At 41.9% G+C, this 23,696-nt stretch overlaps 4 protein-coding genes across 7 annotated transcripts; 1 reads left to right on the top strand and 3 right to left on the bottom strand.

The window, feature by feature from the left end:
• Positions 1-1,748, bottom strand: mlec (malectin). The gene is made up of 5 exons (XM_067231583.1): positions 1,508-1,748; positions 1,019-1,197; positions 733-909; positions 470-527; positions 1-298 (listed from the first exon to the last, which is right to left on the bottom strand). Exons 1-5 carry the CDS (start codon positions 1,713-1,715, stop codon positions 54-56), a joined length of 867 nt encoding a protein of 288 aa, XP_067087684.1. The 5' UTR covers positions 1,716-1,748; the 3' UTR covers positions 1-53.
• A 5,335-nt stretch (positions 1,749-7,083) lies between these two features.
• Positions 7,084-10,697, bottom strand: cabp1a (calcium binding protein 1a). 2 transcript variants are annotated; one of them, XM_067231480.1, is made up of 7 exons: positions 10,653-10,697; positions 8,432-8,462; positions 8,186-8,329; positions 7,960-8,069; positions 7,807-7,881; positions 7,550-7,622; positions 7,084-7,300 (listed from the first exon to the last, which is right to left on the bottom strand). In XM_067231480.1, the coding sequence occupies exons 1-7, from the start codon at positions 10,695-10,697 to the stop codon at positions 7,275-7,277; spliced, it is 504 nt and encodes a 167-aa protein (XP_067087581.1). In that variant the 3' UTR covers positions 7,084-7,274. The 2 variants fall into 2 exon arrangements, with proteins under 2 accessions (XP_067087581.1, XP_067087579.1); XM_067231478.1 differs by lacking the exon at positions 10,653-10,697 and adding an exon at positions 9,298-9,363.
• A 2,567-nt stretch (positions 10,698-13,264) lies between these two features.
• asphd2 (aspartate beta-hydroxylase domain containing 2) lies at positions 13,265-17,417 on the bottom strand. Of its 3 annotated transcripts, none has more exons than XM_067231096.1 (4): positions 17,101-17,417; positions 14,694-15,890; positions 14,355-14,468; positions 13,265-14,191 (listed from the first exon to the last, which is right to left on the bottom strand). In XM_067231096.1, exons 2-4 carry the CDS (start codon positions 15,559-15,561, stop codon positions 14,082-14,084), a joined length of 1,092 nt encoding a protein of 363 aa, XP_067087197.1. In that variant the 5' UTR covers positions 15,562-15,890; positions 17,101-17,417; the 3' UTR covers positions 13,265-14,081. The 3 variants fall into 3 exon arrangements, with proteins under 3 accessions (XP_067087197.1, XP_067087198.1, XP_067087199.1); XM_067231097.1 differs by having other exon boundaries at positions 17,136-17,417; XM_067231098.1 differs by lacking the exon at positions 17,101-17,417 and adding an exon at positions 16,494-17,051.
• A 492-nt stretch (positions 17,418-17,909) lies between these two features.
• On the top strand, positions 17,910-23,545 carry ggt5a (gamma-glutamyltransferase 5a). Its single transcript, XM_067231284.1, has 12 exons — positions 17,910-18,173; positions 18,523-18,650; positions 18,733-18,813; positions 19,340-19,526; positions 19,695-19,855; positions 20,030-20,176; positions 20,411-20,541; positions 21,161-21,345; positions 21,442-21,533; positions 21,660-21,766; positions 21,947-22,057; positions 22,393-23,545. Exons 1-12 carry the CDS (start codon positions 18,007-18,009, stop codon positions 22,537-22,539), a joined length of 1,644 nt encoding a protein of 547 aa, XP_067087385.1. The 5' UTR covers positions 17,910-18,006; the 3' UTR covers positions 22,540-23,545.
• The last annotated feature ends 151 nt before the right edge of the window (positions 23,546-23,696 follow it).

Genomic DNA, 23,696 nt, shown 5'->3' with positions numbered 1-23,696 from the left:
TTCACAGTCTCATGTCCATCAGGCTCCCCTGTTGTCCCCTCCATCTCATGTTCTCACAGTCGACAAAGGCAGAAGAGTGTGGGTATAAACACCCCGAACGCCACCAGGATAGGGAACATGAGGCTGCTGTTATCAGCAGCATATGGGTTTGGTGTTCGGGGTCCTGACTGGACCCTGTACTTAGGAGCTGCTGAGGCAGTCTTCTTACCGCCCTCCTCTCCTCCCTCGGGTTCTTCCTCATCTTCTTCCTCCTCTTCACGTTTTTCCAGCCCAGGGTGAGGTTGCAGTTTTGGTACATCTGAATTTGAGGAAAACAACAACAACAAAAAATGCAGGTGAAGAATGAACCGGAGATGTGGTTGAGTTTGTATCATCCAATGCAAGGATTATTGTGTAGTGATAATTGTGTAGGGATATGGGTGTAAAATAAGAGTGGATATTGCTGTGCCTTGAGAATGTTAATGCTCACCCTCCAATGTCCCCTTCATCACGTAGAGAGCACAGACCTTGGGGTTGTCATAATAACCCTGAAAAACATTGAAGGGCAGGTTATCACTTGAAAGTTGAGATAACGAATTGAGGCATGTCAAAATGAAGTGAGTGTGGTCATAACCCTCTGTCTAAAAATAATTAGACCCCAAGTCTTTAGAATACACTTCATATAAGAAATAAATACAGTGGTTTTTCATATGGGAATTAAAAGTCAAATGCAGTGTAATTAAAGTAACTTACCTTGACAAACTCCACATTGAGCTTGCCATTGAAGGTGGACACTCCCCCCTTAACACTCAACTTTCCACGGTGTATGGAGAAGGAGACTATCTCGTCATGAGCTGTACTGTGACCCACCCTCTCAAAAATATCCAGGTCATTCACCACCGTATGGCCATTGAGACGAACATCAAATACCTAATCAAATCACAACGTCAGACAGGACACAATTTAGAACATAGAAAATTATATGTGATATCTGATGACAGGAACTAAGACTGAGTTGGGGAAGAGAAAGTTGCAGTACCTTCTGTTGAGACTGGGCAAAGTACACCTCTGAATACTTCATGACAAGTATATAGTCCCCTTCCTCTCGTATTGGCACCTCATATCCAAATGTATCCTCATTGTAGCGCTCTGTCTGATAGAGAACCTGGTCCTCTGGACTAGAGCGTAGTATGGGCAATCGTAACCCATAATCTGAAGCTAGGGCGAAATAAAAAAAGATTAATATAGAAAATTAAAAGGCATTTAAGTCCATCATGCACCCCAAACGCATTACATACCACACAAAAACAAAGCTATTTAAAACATATGTGCACAGTGAATTAATTTAGCTAAGATTTAAACCGTGAGTTTACACACGTGTCAGGTTTTCGGTTGACTGGTCAATAGATAGCCCTATGCTGATTCTTCAATGGGTTGGGTTTAAATGCGGAAGTAAAAATCATGCCTCAGCTACACACTTCCAACTGGAATCAGCAGGAAAGAAATTGACATGAAAAATGGTCCTTACCTTTCCCAACCTTTCCTTCCAAAGGATCTTTCTTGTAATGAATACCATGCATGTCCGTGTGCGCTTCCCCGCCAGCATTTACTGCCCAAATAACTCGTTCAGCTAGACTAGGGCCCCCACCGTTGGCCCAACACTGTTCAGCCAGCAGCGACACCACTGCCGCGACCAGCCCGGCGACCAATGGCACCGTGACCCGCCGCATTGCCATACACTGCTGGACAAGCAAACACACACCAGTTGGTCCGATGACTCTGTGTGAAGGAAGGCATCAATAGTTAATGAGACAGTGAGCTGACTGGCATAACTAGCTTGCAAGCCAGCTAGCTCTATATACACGACAACATAGCCAAAACCCTCCCACTATTCCCTAGATAAGGCAGTCAAATATATATAGCTAGCTAGCTTTTTGCAGGCTCTAGCTAATTCCATGATTCACAAAGAACCAACTAAGCATTGCATTAACAGATTTACAATGAAAATGACAAATACTGCTACGAAATACGAATTATTGACAAAATAACTGGCCCCATTGGTCTGTCCATTTGGTAATTTAGGAACACACTTGGCTAGAAGTGGCTAGCAGGCTTGCTAACGATACCTGTCAGACAGAATTAGTTCATCTATCCTGTATTTGCTTTCTATTCTGCAGAATACTAGTTTTTGCTTAAAAGTGGAACTTGCCTCTGTTGCCTAGTCCTGCAAATGTATATAAAATCTTCTACAATCTAAAGTGCAGAAATCGTTGACAGCAAATGCGGTTGACTGACGTTGACTTCATACAATGTGCATAGAAAGCTGCTGGAGCGGCTGGTGAGGAAGGTGTGACCGAACGTGCTAGTTTTGTGTTTTGTCAGTCAAAATGAGATCTGTCCAATCGGCGCATACTTGCAATTCTCTATTTGTGGTTCTGTTATATTCTTTTACACATGCCTGTGATAATCAATATCACACAGTACATCAAAATACTGGCATAATTATATTTTATTCTAAACATAAGTATTCGCTAGATCAAAAGTAAACGTAATCCGAAATCAATCATAAACTGATGAACTGAAGACGAATAGGGCTGATGTTACAGGTGTAGTCAAGTTTGACTGAGAGGGACGTTGTTCTGCTGGCAAAATGCGGAAGACAGATACACACGTTTCCTCATGCGGGGAGTTCTCTATTTTAATTCTAATGCATATCCCCAACCAGCCACTCATGTACATGTACAAATACAAATATCACGAAACATATCGATGAATAACAAATATGCATTCTTACAATGTAATTTGAATCCTGTCTGATGGACCTAAATATATAGATATTTTACAAAATATCCTTTTTCTTAAGTGGTTTAAGCTACTGACAGTTCATCTCATGACAGGTAAAAAATAGATTGACAATCGGTATCTTGGTAGAACTATTGAATGATAATGCATAACCAATCAATAGACTACTTATATAAATCTATATGAATTATTAAATATATCGTTATTTTAGCGAAATACCTAAACATAGTCGGATTGTAATCCACATCTATCTCGACACCCCTCAAAGTAGATGTTTGGTATGTCTTAAAATATTGTCCAATCACGAGAGTCCAACGCAGCGCGTTCACGAGGTGCGCTCTAGATTTACCAAAAGAATGAATGAACCAAACGTTGTCATGGTAACGTCTTAAACCCGTTGCCTAAAGTAATTTTTTCTTTGCAGTCACAGGTTACTGACACCTTAAAAAAACAGCAATCAGTAATTGTTGTAGGCATCTCACAAAATTGACATGCGAACAATTCGCTACATCTCAGTTGCTCCCACTGTTAATGAGATCTATTATACGTAGACTAGTTACAGTCGTGCTAGCTGACTAGACTAGCGCTAGTTATATTAGACCTACTGTACACAGTAGTAGTCTAGCTAGACAAGTAAGCTAGGTAGCTACTAACAAAACCATTGCAAATAGGCATAAGTACATTTGTTTGATTTAAATTCAATCCAGCCACCGCAAGGTGGTGCCCTACATGTTTTTAAACATGTTTTTGCTCATATCAAGATATCGGACTCTATGTTCGTGTACTTGTAGACTGAAGTAGTTGCCATGCCAACCTGTACTAGCCAGACTCGGAACCAAAGGCACACTGGAAGTAGTTATTATTGTATGTAAAACATTCACAGCGTAAACATTGTAAAAAAAATGTTTTATGAGTTTATGGGAATAAAGAAGGAGGTGATGGGGGACTCAGTGAATTATATATAATAGCAGTTGTCCTTTTATTGTAAGTCACATTTCATATTTTACATTACTCATTCAACAGTGAGATATATAAACTCAAAATATGGATCTACATGGCTTTTATTCAAATTAAATGTATCTTTGGCATGCACAGAAATAGCAAAGATGAACACTTACTGTATCTCCAATCTTACTAGGCCACTGCATATATGAAAAAACACACCTAACCCTAAAAAAATCTAACAAAAGGTTTCTCAGCTGTTTTTGTAGTATTAGGTGTCCTTAATAACATACTAAAAGTTTACCAAAGTTTGACCACTAGAAAGGTGTAATTTTCAAGATGGCGTCCAAGATGGGCTGGAAGCCCTTAAGATATCCTAACTCCTTCGTTATTTGACCTAGCCAAGTAGTCTTGGTGTCTAACCCCATGTTTTCTGGGTCTATGAATCCATTGGACTTGTCTAAATTGCACTGACATGATTACATACTTATGGAATACATGATTTTGTGAGATTACTGTAAGGTTTTATCTTTGTTTGGGGTGAACCAGAGATGTAAACGATTTAGCATATGTCATGTAACTCCTACTCAGTACGTGTTTTTGGACACAGTCTTTTTGTGCTAAAACATAGACTTGACATTCAATGTAAAAGTTCATTCTGAATTAGCCTGAACAGAGGCCTGTACGTGAACTCTCCAAAATGGTCACTCATTTCAATTTGAATAAGGTAATACATGCATCCTAGATGTATATAGGTGACATTATACTAAACCCAACAAAACCAAATTCACAATTTTCAGCAATTCAGAAGATGGTGGAAGAGAATACTGACATTTGATATTGCTTGCCTCATTGAAATGTTGTTGGCAGCACAGTGTATACCATTTTGCTCAAACAAAATTCATCCTTGACTACGTAAACCCCCCCCCCCCCCCACCCCTCCTCCCTGGGAACAGTCATTTTCCCGCAGTCTTGCAACACCATCAAAGTTGCCCAAGACTGAATCATTGAACCTGCTTTGCTGTTCCAACGGTTCCTGATCATGTCAAAACTGAACAGTTTTCACTGGAAGATGTAATGAGCTATGAGCTCATTTCCTGCAGCCCTGTTCGAAGGAAAGGGTGACAGTTACGGTGCCATTGCACAGTCATATGCAGACTTTACCATACGCCATTATGGTAAAGCAACAGTTGTTTTTGAAGTTATAGCGAAGGTCCTTCCATTAAAGACAATACGCATCAGAGACACTCACCCCATCGTTAACATCAATGCAGAGACTGAGTTTGTGGGAAGAAAGGATGATTTTCTTTCCAGATCTTGCAACAAACAAGGACTTATCAATCTTATGACCGAGGAGCTGGAGAAGGGCTGCACTGTTATCAATGCATCAGGTGATGCTGACGTGGACATTGTTAAAGCTGCAGTCAAGGCCTCAGAACATCAGCCCACAACCTTGATAGGGGAGGATACAGACTTATTCTTCTCCTATCCTCTACTACCTCTACAAAGCAACTAAAGTGTACAACATCAGTGAGTTGAAAAACGTCCTGGGTAGTGACTTGTGTTCCCAGTTGCTGTTTATTCATGCCTTCACAGGATGTGATACAACTTCCCGCATTTTTTGTGTTGGCAAACAGACCGCAGTCCAGAAACTTGAGAATGGTGAATCAACCATCCAGTCCTGTGCAAATGTGTTTCTGCTCCCACATCAAGCAAGGATTGTCATAGAGGACCATGGGACCAAGGCAGCAGTGTTTTTTGGCAGAAAGAGTACCGATTCACTTGACTCTTTGCGCTACAACCTTTTTAGCAAGAACATTTATACAGCCAAATCATTTGTTACCCCAGAACATCTGCCTCCAACTGAGTCCTCAACCAAATACCACTGCCAAAGAGTTTACTTCCAGATCATGGTGTGGATTGGAAAGGTGGCACCCCTGTTTTGACTAATTTTACAGTACCACACAGTTCTAATGAATTTATTCTTTATTGGAATCAAAAGAATGGTTATGAACCACAGAAACCACCAACACTAGGCAAAACGATATGAGAAAGGAGAAATATGCAATTACTTAAGTAAAATTGTACTTACTTTCGCATAAATATGCTTGTAACCAATTGCTTTAATATATAATTGTACTTGTAATCACTTATCTATCATGCAAATATGCTCATTAAAATATTACATGGCCAAAACATGTATCAAGCACCAGTATTCCTGGTTTAGGAGGATAACGAAGGAGTAATGGTCATTTTAAGGACCTGACGGACGCCATTTTGAAAATGGGGCCTTTCTTGGAGTCAAACTTTGGTAAACTTTTAGGATGTTTTTAAGTACATCTGATAATACTGTAAACCACTGAGAAACCTTTTGTTAGGATTTTTTGGGGGTCAATCCATATTTGCAGCTGACTATACAGACAAAAACAATATTTCTCCAATTTGATTAAGAAGCATAAAATATCTCTTCAATTTTATATCTTCAATATAAAAAAAACAAACAACATGCAGACAATTTTTCCAACTATACCAATAACCATACAGATGTAAACAAACATGTACAAATCAACCATCAACAATGTCAATCAACACACACAAATGTGAGTGTAATGTACTCCTTAAGTTAACTTCCGTCCTCATAGCGTCAGATGTAAATTGCCTTTATGTGTAATGCTTTTGTCTCATACTTTCATGAGAGGGAATATGCAAATTAGGATGGCACATCACAGTATTTCATAAACTGCCAGGAGCCATTTTAAGAAATTAGGTGCAATGCTGCTCACTGGGTCTTTGGATTAGCACCACGGGTCACATAGAGATAACCTTCAAGAAGCAGCAGCGTTTCATTTGATTTCCTACAGGATGTGTTGGCTAGAAGCAATACAAATACAGCTGAAAACATTGCTGTAAAAATACTGCATCCTCAACCATGTAAACACAAATGTTCATTCTTCATTCAATTTGTTCGCTCTCTCACTCATAGCAAGGTGAATAATCTGCATGGTAACACGTACTCTAATATTGCTATTTAAATATGTAAATAAAATAAAAACAGCAGGCGACACATACTATGGGTTGTGCCTTTGCTGGGTCAGTGCAAACCACAGAAAAGAACTAAGATGGAGGTGTAAGCAGACAACGAGATAATACAAATACTTTATTAATTATATTCTTAAAAAAGCAGAACATAAGAGAAAGAAATATAAAGAAATGCAAGAAATGATATTTCTGAGACTTGACCCACAATTGTAGTTTGCTTATTGCTCATTTCCTCCCAAAAAACAAAACAAAACATTGGACAGTTACAGATGGTTTCAAGTGCAGATCCCATAGCTGGGTCAATCTGCTACAGTAGATTCTGTCTCAATGGGACAGTGGGTCCGTGGGTCAGTGTGTCCAGAGAGGTAAAGACTGCGATTCCAGTATTTCTCAGGTAAAGATGGCTCAGACTTTTAAGCATGTCTCTTTTTGGCTCAGTAGATGATGACAGAAGCGTGGAGGTTCACATTCAATATGAATAACTTGAGGTTGTATATACCATCCACTCCCTCTCAGCGAGACATCATTCGGACAAACTCTGCCAGAATAGGAAGTGAGATTTCTGATTTAGAATTTAAATATAATGATTGAATAATATGAAATGAAAATGAATATAATGAAAATGAATAATATTTTTTTTTCTTAATTTCTTCGTATGAAGATTATTCCATTTGCACCTGCAGTGTTTTTTAACTAACTTAATGTCACCCCATTTAAGGTGGTTTTATTACACAATCAAGAATGATTACACAAAAAACATTTAAGTGCCAAACAAATTGGGGCTTACCTTCAAAGTCAACATGCCCATCCCCATTCAAATCAATATCCCTAAGGATATCCTCCAAATCCCTGTTACCAACCTACAGTATTGGAATAAGACATGTATGGGCATATTTGAGTACATCAGAAAAAGTATTGAATACAATCATTAATAATTTCAGTAATATAATTACTATAATATATATATATTTTTTATTTTTAATGTCATTTTCACTTCTGGTCTTATTTGTATTTCTGGTAGAGGGCTTCAGTATCATAACACACCTGTTGGCCAAGCAACTTCTTCATAGCCTCTCTGAGCTCTGCTGTGCTAATCGCTCCATCCCCATTGGTGTCAAACTGAGAAGAGCAGAGGGAGGTCAAGAAGAGGCTTGAGCGAGACAGAACTATCTCTCTTTATCACTGTCATTTCCTTACCTCTTTAAATGCATCCTTCAGCTCTTTCACACCAATCATGTCTGCAGTTTCAGCAAGAAGTTTTGGACCCATTAACTCCACAAAGTCCTCGAAATCAACATGTCCCCCCACTTCAGAAAAACAAAAAGGATGTGATACAATAAAAGGGCATGTACTTGCAAGGTGCATGAATGTCAATACATGTTTTACTATGTAAACGAAACAGCAATGTTTTCTACATGCTTACAGTTCATGTTGATCTGTTGGCTCAGTTCTATCAACTCCATCTCAGTGGGCATATATCCCATGGTTCTCATACAATTCCCAAGGTCTTTGCATCCAATGAAACCATCTTTGTCCTTATCAAACTCCTGAAACGCCTCGCGCAACTCTATGGAGTGTTAACAGAAACAGAAAGAACGTGAAAATCCGAGCAGGTTACAGTTCCGCTGTAGACAAAAAAAACACAAACAGGTTGGTTGAAACAACTTACCGTCTATCTCCTCAGGTCTAAGCTCTCTATCCTGATAAAAAGACACAAGGGACAGTATTAGTAGACCAAATCAGAATTAGACACGTTGGTAAAATTAAGCTCCATATAAGGATATCTTATCTCATAATTAGATTAAACCTCTAGAAAACACAAAGGCAATGGCTGTAGTGACCTCTGAATGTGAACCAGAAACTTCCTCCATGACAATCTTCTGTCGATACTGGTATAATTCAGACAAGGGAAGAACACTTTATAGTACTGTGTGATGCTACTGGAATGTTTTCAAACATATTAATAGATACACGGATACAAACCTTGCATAATGACAGAGTATACCGGGAAACAGGCCACATTGGAGTGCACAAAAGAATGTAACAGTGTTCTTTTTACAGCTCTAGCTTACAATGAGAACAACCTTTAAAGGATATGGAGCACAGATGGGAGACAGACATATTCCAGAACACTGAGGGGTTAACAGCAGGAGCAATGATCAGTGTAAACAGAATCATCTGTGATGTCAGGTCCTATGAACTGTGTCTGACCAGAAACGCTGACACAGTTAATTCACCCAAAGTAGCAACTCTGCCAGATCATCTTACCGAACAAACCATGCTAACATATGATTCATAAATCTATGGATCCATGAGAGAATACTCTCTGACTGTCTCAACAGTCAAACTCCCCCAGATGTTGTCCTGACATCAGTCAAGATACAACATCCAAAAAACAAAGGATGTAAAAGCGTGATGCACTATTTCACTTATGATTATGCTCTGTTTCAGTATAATTTGTCACTGTCGTGTGTTAAGAGTATTTCAATTATTGACTGCTTTAAAGTATATGTGTTTCAGCCCAGACTTATGTACAGCCTGCTTGCTATCAGTCAGGCCCTTGCGCACAAATATGCAGGCTTGCCCCAATAAGTTGTGCATGAGAGCGCAGTTTTGTGCAAGGGCCAAGAGGGACTCCTGATTGGCCCCTTGACTCCCTCCCTGGCCCCTCTCCTCACAGCACTGCACCCCTCTGAGCCTCTTCTTATCACCCTGGGGCATCTTATCCAGGACGCCCAAGAAGGTACAGGTGGGGGGAGGGGGGGCAGAGACAGTGTTAGAGACCCATAGCACACAGAAGCTTTGGGACAGAATGGACAAGAGAGATGAAATTGAGAAGGAATGTGTGTATTGGCGACTGCAATGCAATAATGGTTGTTGTGTGCCGGATGTGCAATATTTTGACCTGTCAAAATTTTTCACTCATCTTAATGGAATAAACAACAGCTTTAGGGTTCGGGTTAACACTGCCTCAAGCCTCCTCATTCACTTAAGTGATATTTTATCAAGATAAGTTATCATATGCAGTGCAGTTGCCTGACAAAGTCATGAAAGATGCAATGAAGTGTTTACTTACACTAGATTTAGTAGATGAACCCATGTATTACAGTGCATGGCTTATTAATTAATTAATGAATTAATCAATCTATGTTTAATAATTTAGTGAGATAAACATAGACTGAGTAAGAGAGAATGTGTGAAAGAGTTTGAGAAGGAGAGAGAGGGGTGGATTGAGAATGAAAGAGAGACAGAGACATATAGCACACAACTGTTTTCACATCAATAAAAAAGTGTGTGGCCAACTTTCCATTCATTCATCATAACAGTTTACTGGATTCATTGTGTAGACTGTCACTTCAAATCTATACACTGTCAGACTTGGAGTAAACACACACAGGAGGAGAGAGAGAAAAGCAAGTGGATGAGAGAACCCGGTGGGACAGAAGAGAACATAGAAAAGCATAGAAATGTGCTCGTTCTCAATTAAAGCAAATGTTACGTCGAACTACTGTATGGTTGTACACTGCCAAATACATTAGTTTAAAATACACACCTATACATTTAGATTATACTTAGATGTTATATAAATTCTATATTTCTATAACGTAGCTGCAGACTGTGGTATATGTCAATACTGTTCAAATATGTAAGGCTGTACTATTTATCAAGCATTAAATATAATTGTTGGTAGGCTGAAAACTTGACCAACATGTTGATATCAACTGTAAAATATCTGAAGCCTTAGCAATAACTGCTAAGATCACCCAAAACCAAACTTTGGAATATACGACTTCTCTGTCAAACATGACAACAGACAAAGACATAAAATGGAAGGATTTAGAGAAAAAGAAGCACATGTGCCTCAAAGACCAGACCAAAAATAAACTTACCTTCTTGGAGATATTTTTAAGAGGTAATTTTATGCAGTTCCCCATGGCTAAGAAATTGTGTTCATATAGGAATTTAAAAAGACCACAAAGGCACTTTCCAAAGAGAGACTATGATTTGGGGCAGAGGATGGCTAACACAGAATTCAGTGACCCATGTGTACAGAGGAAAGACAAGTGAGCTGCTCAATACCTGAAGTTAGAGTGAAAATGACAATAACCACAGAGATGGGTGGAAAAAGAGAGAGGTTGTGTTTGAGAAAGGGGGGTGGGGGGGAGGGGGCTGTGCAAGAAAGTAAGGGAAGGATGGGTCTGTATAATAATACACCAAACATGAATACTCTGTCTCTCTCTGTCTGTCGATTGAGACGAGGTCACAGAGGGGAAGATATAGACAAACAGGAGGTGAGAGAGAGCGGGCAAGATAGGCAGTGCATTAAAAACCTATTCAAACCATCTTTTTATGCCAATAAGTGGGCTGAAAAAGCTATTTTGTTTGTCCTGTCACACATATGCTAACCGTCACATACAAGGATCTGTTAGGCCATGTCTGTTAAGGTGATCTGGTAATGTGTGTAAATGTGTCACTGGTGTTTTCCCTCTTTCATCCTCTCCATCACAGTTGTAAGAACGATCAAATTCATACTGAACATGTGGTGTGACTACCACCCTGATTCACAGAAAAGAACATAATATAGAAATTAAACACATTCTTCAACCTTTTATCATGATGAAACCCTTCCAAGTAACCTTCAAAGGGTAATGAACCATCATCATCATAGCCTCAACCTTTTCATCAATTCATGAATAAATATCAAAACATGCAAATATCTTTTGTGACCACTTCAGAGTTTTTTCTTTTAATAAATTATATGCCAACCTCTTTTCAGCTTTTAATTATCGATGGAGACTAAATTAATTTTGTGTGTTTCTATTGATGAATCATAAAAAATGTCACAAGAACGTACAGCAGGAATACAACATGTTGATTGTTTGAGAGAAACCGTTTGGTTTACTGTGGTCTGTCATCCCACCTTTTGGTTAGGTGGTGCTAAAGTCACACGGTTAATTGCCAGAGCTTAACACTGGATTAAAATCTATAATTAATGCCAATGATTTCCCAAAGGCTCAGGGAGATATTTAATGAAGATGATTGCAGAACACAATGGAAAACATGACAGTTAAATCATGCACCTGTCATCAATAGACCATAGCCTATGCTGTACACTTACACAGGTGCTATTAAGGGCTGATGGTCTACAATTATGTCATTCAGCTTCAATACTAATTATGTAGTCTACAGATTCTTTATGAAGTCATGTGTAGTCTAATTTAAAAAAAAAAGTATGTCAACTTCAGTTAAATTCAGACGAATGCTGAACTAAAATAAATGTGTTTATGGACACTTGAGAGCAAAATCATTAACTTTTGTGGCTCTTCATCTGGCAAGGCTCTTACCTGGCCATAGACCGAGTTGAGAATTGGGCGCAGATTAAAATCGGATGCTGAGGATGCTGCACTGGACCTCCGGGAACGGCGCGAAGATTTACTGGACAATGGGACCGGGGATGACGATGCTGAGGATGGGATGTTGGCATCTCCGCCAGTCAAAATGGCCTTGTGGTCCCTCGGTTCAAAGAAGGGCGCTGTGTCGTCGTTGCAGTCAGAGAATGACGGTGTTCTGGGAGGTAGATGAGTGGAATGGTGTGCAGGTGCGGGCCCGTCCCGAGTCGATTTTCTTCTGTGATGACGGTGTGAGTTTTGGGAAGATTTACAGCGTTCCCTTGATCTTTGGCTCACAGTTGGTTGCTCAGGAGAGTCATCCTTGGAGTGTGACACAGAGACATCAGGTGCGTGAGACCGGCTTTTACCCCGGGATGTTGCACTGTTCCGGTTACCGAGAAGGGATGGATGACACAGGGGTCTTCTTGCGCTAACGTCGCATTCGGCTGACCAGAAAGAATCCTCTGCAGTACTAGCCACGTGAGTAGCTGCGGGACGATGGTGATGGTGATGCCGGGGTTCTGTTGTGCAGTCAAGGAGGTGTGTCGGTCTCCTGCTAACCGCGGTAGATTTCAGCAGAGAGGTTGCAGATTCAGATTTTGGAAAGTAGCTCATAACTGCAGTCTTGTTTAGGCGTTGTTAATCAACGTTTTTACCGAGTAATTTCCCCGAATAGGCGAAATGCTGCATCAGTAACATAATAGCTGCCTTCTGAGCCGTCAGTAAAAGTTGCATTTTACCACCTGATTGCGCTATGGCCGCACCACTAGGGCGCGCGCAGACGCTAGTAACCAAATTCTGGGAGTGGACAATGTTCTTGTCGCGTCACCTTTTTTTTTTTTGCTAATGTGACCGTGCTTTAAATTTGGCACTACTCCCCATTAACAGGGAAAACATTAACTCAAGACCACGTCTTGGCGCATGACGTAAAAAGCTCAAATATTGTGCAACCACACATCTACCCGTGCCACCAACACGGTCTACTGTTGAAACAGACACATTTTCTATAATCTCAGTTTAGTCTGTAAGATTAAGTCCTCTTAAAATCTCGTTTCTAAAATATAAGAACCTGCAGAGGTCTACAGACTGACAAACATGGACAAATAAGTCACTGAATTTAAAACGAAAATCGGACATTTATTAAATATATTGTTTAAAATCAGCACAATGATAATCTATGAAGGAATAATTACACAATACTGTTGGTATGATTTAACGATCAATTATGTTAAATGTCACTAAACAATAGTAACACCACGTGAATTAACAATTAGAACATCAACTGATTTGAAATATTAACTAATTCCCACTTTCTGGTGAATAAAGAAAAAAGTACTATACTGTAAAAGCAGTTAAAGATAAATGAAATGCCATTTTAAACCCTTGTGGTTCTTAGTACATCAACCCTATTTACAGAAATACAAAGTTGATATCAAATCCAACCATATTACAACTATTTCTCAATTAGTAAATTTAACAAGTAACAAACATTTCTCCAGTGCAGCAACAGCACAGGATGCCTCGAGCAAATCATTTGACCTAAAATGTGCTTATCCAACCATGTTTTGTGAAAGCTGTATTGATTTTAAAAGGAGGACACAGTACACTTATCACACATGGGCAGGGATAATCACGCATTAAGGATTGTGTTTGTAAACATTTATGCAACATTTGACATTAGTTAGTCAAAGTCGTTAGCTGCTAAGAGAGGATACAGGGAGAAGTAAGGTTAGAAGACAACTGAGCATATATACACAGTGTGCTTGGGTACAGGTAGAGAAACTAAAGCTGTTTCCCATTCCCACTGTTCAATTCACACAACTTGCTCTCTGCTGTTTTCACACAATTACTCTCTGTCTCAGGTGTTTTTTTCACTCACTCACTCACTCACTCACTCACTCACTCACTCACTCCTCTTCTCCTCTCTTCTCAGCGTCCTGGAGTGAAAATGTAGTCCAAAGCCTGTCTCTCAGCAGCAGCCACATTAGGATGCCACAGGTCCACCATAAAGACAACTCTGGGACCATCCTCAGGACTCCCTGAAAACAGAGACGCCCAAAGTTGACAAACAGAACAAGCGCTAACTAAACCCTTCCCGTTCTCCCCACTCACTCCTCTCAGCGAAACCCCATTTTAACAGCTTCTACAATGACAGCACAAAGCAAACTTTTTTCCCGCCACCAGCTCTCCCACAAACCTCACCCTCATGGAAGGCCCTGTGCAGGAACGAGTCGTCAAAGAGCAGACAGCTGCCCTCAGACCAGCACTGTGGTTCGCCCCCAACCACCAGTTCACAAGAAGGGGGCACTTTGAGACCTGTGGAGGAAACACAGCAAAGGGTGATAGGCCATAAAATATGCCAACAGCTGGGGACATAATTACATAACATTACACCGCTCATGTAACACATCCATAGTGTATGTTTGAACAAAGACTTATGGTGCAAGCATAAACACTACAGAGCAAGGTTCAGGTGCCTCTATCTATGCCAGTACTATTTTTGTAAACGGATGCAGCCCTTTGGGCAGCTCCTACTCTCACCTAGGTGGCAGCGCACTCTGACATTGGTCGGGCCGTAATGCTCCGCGATCAGAGCCCCGGGGGTGAGCACAGAGAAGCAGGCGTTCCCAAACACGTTGTTAGCGATGAAGGTGCGCAACTGACCGAGCACTCGCCAGGCGCGGGGGCACCTCCGGGCGTTGAGGGCCAGTGGAGTGCCCTGGTTCACCAGGTAGAAGGTCCACCACTGTCCATGAGGGGTGGTGTTGGTTTTCCAGCCCGGAGGGAGGGCAGAGCCCGCCCTGGCAGGGGGGTGCTGGTAGATGTTCTCAAACTCAGCCAGCAGGGCGGGGAAGCTGCGCTCCAGCAGCTCTACATCGTGTTTCTGTGCGTCCCGGGAGAAGAAAGGTGCAGAGGGCAGGTCTGGGAGGAAAAACACTTCTGGTCTCTGGATGGTGGGCCGGCTGGTGAGGTAGCGGCCCTGGTCCCGCACCCCTTTGTGCACCCTCCCCATCCCGGACCAGGTGTAGCGCTTGGCGTAATCCTGCAAGCTGTGGTACAGCCTCTGGTTCAGACCCTCCCCAGTGTGCGAGCAACGGAAACACTCTGTGGACTGGCAGTAGGCGAAGCCATTCTGCTCCTCCACGCCGGACACCTGCCTCCCGTTTCCCCTGCCACCGCCCTCTGGGCTCAGTAAGCCCCCCGCGGCCCCTCCCACCCGACTGGGCTCTGTGCTGTAGCCCCCACGCAGAGGGCTGGAGCTGTGCTCACGGCCCACCCTATAACAATACCATACGAAGAGCAACAGCAGACACATAGCTGTGCCAAAGGCACTGGACTCACACTCCCTCATGGACTGCATTCCACCAGCCACCATCTCCCTAACCCACTCCAATGACCACTCCATCATAGAACCCTGTTGAGTTGGAGTTTTTTTTTTTTTTTTTTTTTTTTTACTGCAGTCGAAAAGGTCAGCGGGGGAAAAAAAAACTTTCTTAACACTGATTTCGAATGACAAAATTCTCCCTGTGTGTCTGTGAGCTGGGTTTCATGGAGCTCCTATCAGGCCCCCTGAGGTGTGAGTCTGACACTCTCAGACAGGACACACACACCCTGTTTCCGATCTTAACATTTTAGCACTCGAGGGGGCGATCCCTCTGCGGGGTGTGCGGTATTTGTGCGGCTCCCTTCGTCCGTCATTGGGGCGAATGCAGACAGACAGCCCACCTGAGGGAAGCTCTGTTCGGCATCAGGGGAAAGAAAAAGAGAGCAACAAAATGATATTAAAGACAAGCTTTTCATCATTAATGTAGCTAACATTACAACTGCAATCTGCATCGGTCCACCCTCCCCCCCTCCCCCCAACCTGCCTCCTCACCCCACCCACACACCCCTGAGAAACACCTGCTGAAACCCACACACCACCCTGGACACGCACTGACTGCATTGGCTACACACACACCGTACACACACAGTGAAGATGACATTTTGAAATTCAGCCCTCTAAACACACACAGGCTACACCTCCGCACTGCACTGTACAAAGCCATGAGTCATGAGCACATTGCTGCATTTAAACACTAGAATCGCTCTCACTATATAACCCTCTCTCAATATCTCCATCTCTTTAGCTCTCTCTCTTACACTCACACGATTACGCAAATGTGAATAGACAGTGATGGTATCCACCCACATGAACAAGTAGCCTAAAGCCTAAGAGCTTTGTAGGCTACACGTTGTATGTTGAAGTCATTTTTTTTTTACAGCGTTGCTGACATCAAGTTAATTGGGATAAATAGGCTACATGATGTAAACAAAACATGCGACAAAAGCATCACCAACCAAATAATTATCTGTCACTGCAAGATGCTCCAACCGCAATCACGTCACGCACAAGTCAGACTGTAATAACATAAACAACTGCCAAGGAGAAAGAGAGAAACTTCCTTATTCAGCTCCTGCATATGCCACCGCACCAACAACGGTTTGGCTACTGCTTGGACAGAATCGTTGGGAACCCCCAGTCCAACAAGACGCTCCCACACATTCTTCCGCTCTGCCAGGTTCAATCATTGCTTCAAGAACTGCGCTGTTAAACATAAAGCATATGGGCCCATCCACAATGTCCATCTCTCTCTCTCTCTCTCTCTCTCTCTTTCTCTCTCCTTCTTTCCTCGTTCCTTGACACCCGCCAACTCTATTTCCCATAGCCTCCTCCATATCCCTGCCCAGAAAACCCATGCGCCTGCCTACACACAAACCGTAGTCGGTTTTATGGGATACTAGTCGGCCATCAAGCTGTCTTCATAAACCCCGACAGATGCTATAGCTGTCGTAATATAAAGCACCAAAAATAATTATTCCAATAACATTCATTATTATAAGGATATTAATTCCAGCTATAATAATAATCAGGCCTAATAATAACACAGACATTGTTCAATCTCACCTATGTTTCATCTTTGTGGATCATAGGCTACATACTTGTCAAATGTCCACGGTTCGCCTTTCTGCAGCAATAACCACGTATAGTTGTCTATGACCGACGTCGTTCATGTTGCCCCATTCCGATAAACTAAGAAATCTGCGTTCACCGCGGTGCAACAGGAAGACAGTCGAAGAGAAAGGATTGACGGATATCACCAGCGCATCATAAAGTGGGCCTATTCGTATCTTTCATTGAGGTTGTTTCAAGTCGCTGAACTACAATCGTCGAATTTACGAAACAATAAATGTTAACCTAGTCCCAGGTCATGCAGCTATCAAACTCGGAATCTCACTTGAAAGACTGCTCCAACAGAAGCAGCGCTTGTTGACTTCACAGTAAAACGACATTTCCCAGATTCATTGCTAGTCTGAGCAGCGTCCAATCAGAATCAATGTGCCGCGAGTCCGGTGTTATAATGCAGCCACAAGCATTGAAATTATGGCAAATTACCTTTTTTTCTTTCTGGTCATGATCTGTTCGTGCACACACTACATATCACCCTGTTCAGAGGTTGCCTATGTTGTGGGATTGTTTGTCTTGTTTAAACAAACAAACAAACAAACAAACAAACTGGTGTTTCAGATTAGGCTAATAGCCAGAAGTGTTCTCGACCAGGTGTAACTCCATTGCTCTAATCCCTCAACAGCTCCACCCACCACATATTATTATTTACTGTAGTTAAATAGGCCAGATAATTGCTGACATGACATGACTCACCAATTTATAGGATTTCTATCCCTCTCGCGCGCTCGTAGCGTCTGGTCCTTAAATTGTCTTAAGGGGTGGAGATTTCTACCCATCTGTTCAGGGGAGGTCTGAGACTAGACTTTTTAGTTTTAGTGAGTGCCGCAGTGGGAATTGACGACTATGGCTAGATCAAAGGCTAGGTTATACACATGTTTGTCATTAACTGTATTATGCGTTATTATTATAATAGTTTGTATAGCTGTGTCTGTGAACCGCGGGTGTCCCGAGGAGGTGTATAAACACGCAGCCGTAGCTGCAGACTCAGAAACATGCTCAAAAGTTGGACGGTAAGTGTTCTGAATTTGTTCCGTTGGTTATTTTGATATAGGTCAAACTGTTTATAGGCTACTTAATTCCATTCAGACACGAGCGCAAAGAGCGCACAGGTTTGGATAGCTTGAGGTGTGTGGTTTCAGTTATAGTTTGTTAGATTCAGTTATTAAACAATTAATTGAAAGGGTCTGTAATGCTCTTATGTGAGGTATAGCCTATTACCTTTAGGTGCACGTATACTGAACGACCCATTCATGATCTGGGGTAATGAAGAAGTAGACTGTTTGTGCATTAAGTAACCTGATAAAAAGTCGGGAAACATTAACTTTTCCTATTGACAGAACCTTTCTAAATTGTTTCCAGAAACATCCTGCAGAAAGGAGGATCAGCAGTAGATGGAGCCATTGCGACTTTATTATGCACTTCTGCCATCCACCCACAGAGTATGGGCATCGGCGGGGGATCTATATTCACAGTGATGGATAGCAACGGTATGGGACGTAATTCATCAGCTCAAGTGAGAGATCCATGCTATAAACACTGCTGATTTAAACATGTATTTGGGTTATATAGGTGTTGTCAAGATCATTAATGCTCGAGAGCGTGTCCCTAAGAAGTTAACAACGGACTTACTGAGCGAATGTCCTCAAACAGGTAGGCACACCAAAATTCCGAGTTATTTTATCTTAGGGTGAAACAAAAGGTGTTTCAAGCGACTTGCAGTCTTCACAATATTTTTACTTACAGTCTGAAGTGCCTGCTCAGACCTGCCCACCCGCCCCCAAAGCCTCTTCTTTGGGCCAGCTTCCATTTTATAGGCTCCAGTTTGTTTTGATGGCCACTGCCCATTTACCCTACTTCTCCAGTCATTGCCAGAGGCAGATGGTCTTCTTCTCTAGCCCTCCCCCTCCTCAGAACAGTCTGATCATATACTGACAAAACAAGAGCCCTGGTATGGCTAAAGCAATGACATAACAGAACATGCTGAGTTCAGAGCCAAGGCCACACACAAAGAACAACTGTGTGTTGTTCAATATTTGTTAAGCAAACTATTTTTCTCTTCTGTGATATGTAAAGTCTTCATGAGCTTGACTCAATATGCAAAATCCTGATCAGTATGAATGTGGAGAACGCTTTCATTATTTCCAGCTCTTATTTTCTTATCTTATTTTCTTTCCAGGCAGCCTTTGGATTGGTGTGCCTGGTGAAATTCGTGGGTATGAACAAGCCCACCGACTATATGGGAAACTGCCCTGGGCCAGTCTCTTTCAACCCACTATCCAACTAGCTAGAGATGGATTTCCTTTACCCCCAATCCTGGGACGTTTTGTCCCTTTAGCTGACAGGAACGACACACCAGCATTACGGTGAGACACAGTATTTGTACTCCCAACATTTCAGCCTTCGTAAGGAAAGACTGGGATGGGGTTGGGTGACACGGTGGCATGTGTCATTTCTAGTTCTTACTCACTGTGATAATGTTCCCATTAGTATTGCTTTGTCTGATTTGTCTTTGCTTTGTCTTTGTTTCCCAGCCAGCTGTTTTCAGACAAGGATGGGAACATGCTAAAGGTTGGCGATACTCTGAAGTTTGAAAAACTAGCTGATACTTTGGAGGTCATTGCCAACCAAGGGGCAGATGCTTTTTATACAGGAAAAATCGCTGAAGATTTAGTCCGAGACATTAGAGAATCAGGTAAAGTACAAATTAATATTCTGAATCCCTTCCCTCTTCCATTCTGATAAGGCTGCCCCACATAGTTATCGGATCTCCAGTGGACAAATCGATGTTGTGAAAGAAAAAAAATCTATTGGAATCTAATTGAGCTGGAGCATGAATGTATTGAATTTCCCCCTTACTGCCTCTCAGGCGGGTCACTGACGATGGAAGACCTGCAGTCCTTTAAGGTCACAGTGACCGATGCATGGACTGTTCCCCTGGGAGAGTATACGATGCACCTCCCGCCACCCCCAGCAGGAGGCGCTATCCTCAGCCTCATTCTCAACATTATGAAAGGTTAGAGTTGCAACACCAAAGATCTAGAACCTTCCTACATGAATTTGGATCCGGACAGAACGAAGACATCCAGTTTGATCGCCTAATATTGTTTTGACCATTTAGGACAAAGCATCACCATGAGTGTATCCTACTGACAGACGATGCAATGTCGTTGCTAATTAGATACTGAAGACGCACAGCATCCTGACAGTTCAATCCGTGTTGATCTTTTCCTAATGTCATTGTCTGCAGGATACAATCTGGACGCCACCGCAGTGATGGGTGAACAGAAGATCCTCACCTACCACCGCTACATAGAAGCATGCAAGTTTGCCAATGGACTCAGGAAATACATACGCGATCCTCAGTTCAACCCAGAGGGGGTACGTTTTTGTATAAATTGCTGGAGATGGCAAGGAAGTCTGTCTCCATTAAGATCAATGCCAAGGCTGTAACAAAAACATTGATGGTTTTATCCGTTTTTTGGACGGAGCAGTCTCTGGGTCATGTAAACCCTCAGAGGAGATGTTAATGCTGGCAGGTGTGGTGGGGATGTTTGTCCAAATCCAACTCCTCTTACGGCCATCCAAAAAACATTGACGTTAGCTTCTCTGGGTCCCAGGTCCAACACAATGATCCCGAGGAAGAATGTTGATCTCCCTAGAATTGTTTAATTCCCTCTCATTCCACACCAAAAGAAAGTATTGTTTTGTTCTTTTTGGGCAATGTGGGGAAAGGCATTACCAGTGGCCTGGGCCAGCCTGAAAACAGAGCCACAGTTTTATTGAGCTTTCTCTATAAGGGTCAGCTCTCACCAACAATGCAAAACAAAGCTCAATTAAGGTACTGCAATCAGTCACATATAATGTCTTCTCATTGTGTTTTTTCACTTTTTTTGAATTACATTTTTCTACTGAATCTGTGTGGCTTTCAGTCATTTCACTATGGATCGAATCATCATTTTAGGGAGACAGTCCTAACAATGTCCCCATCTTTCTTTAGAAAGCATTCAACTTCACAAAGCAGAACTTTGCTGACCACATCAGGAGTAAGATCAGCAGTGACAGGAGTTATGATGACCCGTACTATGATGTCACTCCATACGTGGACAGCATGGGGACCACACATGTGTCTGTTCTGGCTGAGGATGGGAGTGCAGTATCTGTCACCAGCACCATCAATCACATGTACGTTATGTATGGTGTCTGGGTGAATATTATCGGTATAATCTCTGCATCCAGATGATCTGTAGATAAATATAAAAATACATTTTCTCATCACAGATTTGGATCAAAGGTTGTCTCTTCAAGCACTGGCGTCATCCTCAACAACGAGTTGTCGGATTTCTGTGGGAAGGCCGATCACATTGTTGCTGGTAATGCAAATGAACGCAAATGAAACTCAAGCCACCCTTTCCTCTAAATTCTTTATGGTATTCCTAACCTTTGGTTCTTTGTGAAGGGGGCTCTGTAATACAGTACGCCCTTTTGTTTTCTCGCAGGAGAGCAGCCCCCTTCTTCCATGTCTCCTGTTGTGCTACATTCCAAGTCTAAGACTCTGGTGATTGGTGGGTCAGGTGGAAGCATGATCACCACTGGGATGGCTTCGGTGTGTGTTCAGTGTGTCCACATCATGTGATCAACACACATTTACTGTACATAGATCACGTGAAATCCCACCCCACTGTATGTTCCATGACACACACTCAGTGTCCTTAACTTGTCACGCCGTGGACAGAAGGACTTTGTTCTTCCTCCTCATGCTGTTCGTTCTCTGTCTCTTTCCCAGACACTTATGTACCATCTGTGGTTTGGAAAAAGCCTACATGAAGCTATTTCAACCCCTATTGTCTTTGTGGATTCGACGAACGCGCTGAAATTTGAACCAGACTTTGACAAGGTACAACATTTACATTTACATTTACATTTAGTCATTTAGCAGACGCTCTTATCCAGAGCGACTTACAGTAAGTACAGGGACATTCCCCCGAGGCAAGTAGGGTGAAGTGCCTTGCCCAAGGACACAACGTCAGTTGGCTTGACCGGGAATCGAACTGGCAACCTTCGGATTACTAGCCCGACTCCCTCACCGCTCAGCCATCTGACTCCCTATTACACATAGTTGATATGAACTTCCAGAACGTTCTGACATGTAACTGGTCCAGCACTATGCAAGGTGTGCATGGCACAGGTCCACCCCCTGTCCAATCACTAACATCGTCTTCTGTTCCCTAGTCGGTCGTCGAAGCTCTGAAGGCTCTGGGACACACAGTGAAGTCGCAGAGTTATTTCTTCAATGTGGTCAATGCCGTGAAGAAGGAGGATGGGTGCATCCATGCGGTTTCCGATTCAAGGAAATTGGGCAAACCAGCTGGGTACTAAGGTACTGTCAAACGACCGCCGAAATATGCCAGCAGACCGGCGCTATCGCATGGCTGTCATACCACAGACAGAATATGAGACTTCCTTGTTCCTGTTTTAGCTGACTCCCAGGTCGTGCCTGTAATGAAAGTGATGAGTGCTTCAACATCCCCCTGAAGGTCAACAGCTGGTGACACTGAGCTGCAAATGGTACTGTGACAGTGTTTTAAATACCAGGTTATTTGTCCTTGTTCCTTGTGATCTTTTACTTTTAGTATATGCTATTACTGGAGAACATGATGTTCCACTGCTATAATGTATCCATCTTGTCGAATGTATGTACACTGTCTAGTATTTGTAATGTGCCAACAGATGTAAATGTTAAATTTGTAACCCTTTTGTTTAACTCTTATTTAACAACAGCAGTGGCTCCCTCTTAAGCTATGGTGTTTTGGTGGTGTTTTATGTATATGAAGTGTTTAAAACTTCTTGAAGTGAATGCCTTGCCATGGGGCTTACAGTATAGATGAAGCATATTATAAGCAAAGCCTTAGCAGTTGCTAAGGGACTTTAAAAATCGAATGTTATTGTTGAATCTCAGCGGGGAATCAGTGGGTTGGCCGCCCATATTTTATAAGCCGAGCTCATCCCTATTGAAATCTACTGGGTATTTTTGTAGTTCTGTGCCATATTTTGAAAAGAGCTGTCAGTCAGTTATGTTTTGTACTGGAGCATACGGATCTGGGAAAGATAATCGGATCAGAAAATGACTCACAACCGATACAAAGCTCTTTCCTAATTCAAAGTTTTGGAATAATATGTCATTGTGGATGTGTATCTCTGACTTTCTGATTCTATCAGGTGCCGATAACAATGAATGTTTTCATATGCATTTTTGTATTTTATTTCGTATTGCAAACTCAGTGATAAATCAGTGATAATTAAATCACATCAAATCAGTTCAGTTGGTAATTACTCAGTCTAATTAAATAGACTGGGTAGTCGTATTAAATATTAAAGACTTTAACATGTATTGAAGACATTGTTATTTGTTTCTAGCAGATGATTTCCCTGTGGTATTGATTAGGTAGAGTATTTTCCAGGTGACTTATGTATGTATCTGTAGCCTGGCCCCATGGTACTCAGCCCTAAGTGGTGTGACAGTCACAGTGCTGTGA

Source organism: Osmerus mordax, chromosome 28, assembly GCF_038355195.1.
Source record: "Osmerus mordax isolate fOsmMor3 chromosome 28, fOsmMor3.pri, whole genome shotgun sequence".
NCBI classification, from domain to species: Eukaryota; Metazoa; Chordata; class Actinopteri; order Osmeriformes; family Osmeridae; genus Osmerus; species Osmerus mordax.
The sequence above is the reverse complement of the archived record's forward strand: the minus strand, read 5'-3'. Positions and strand labels throughout refer to the sequence as shown.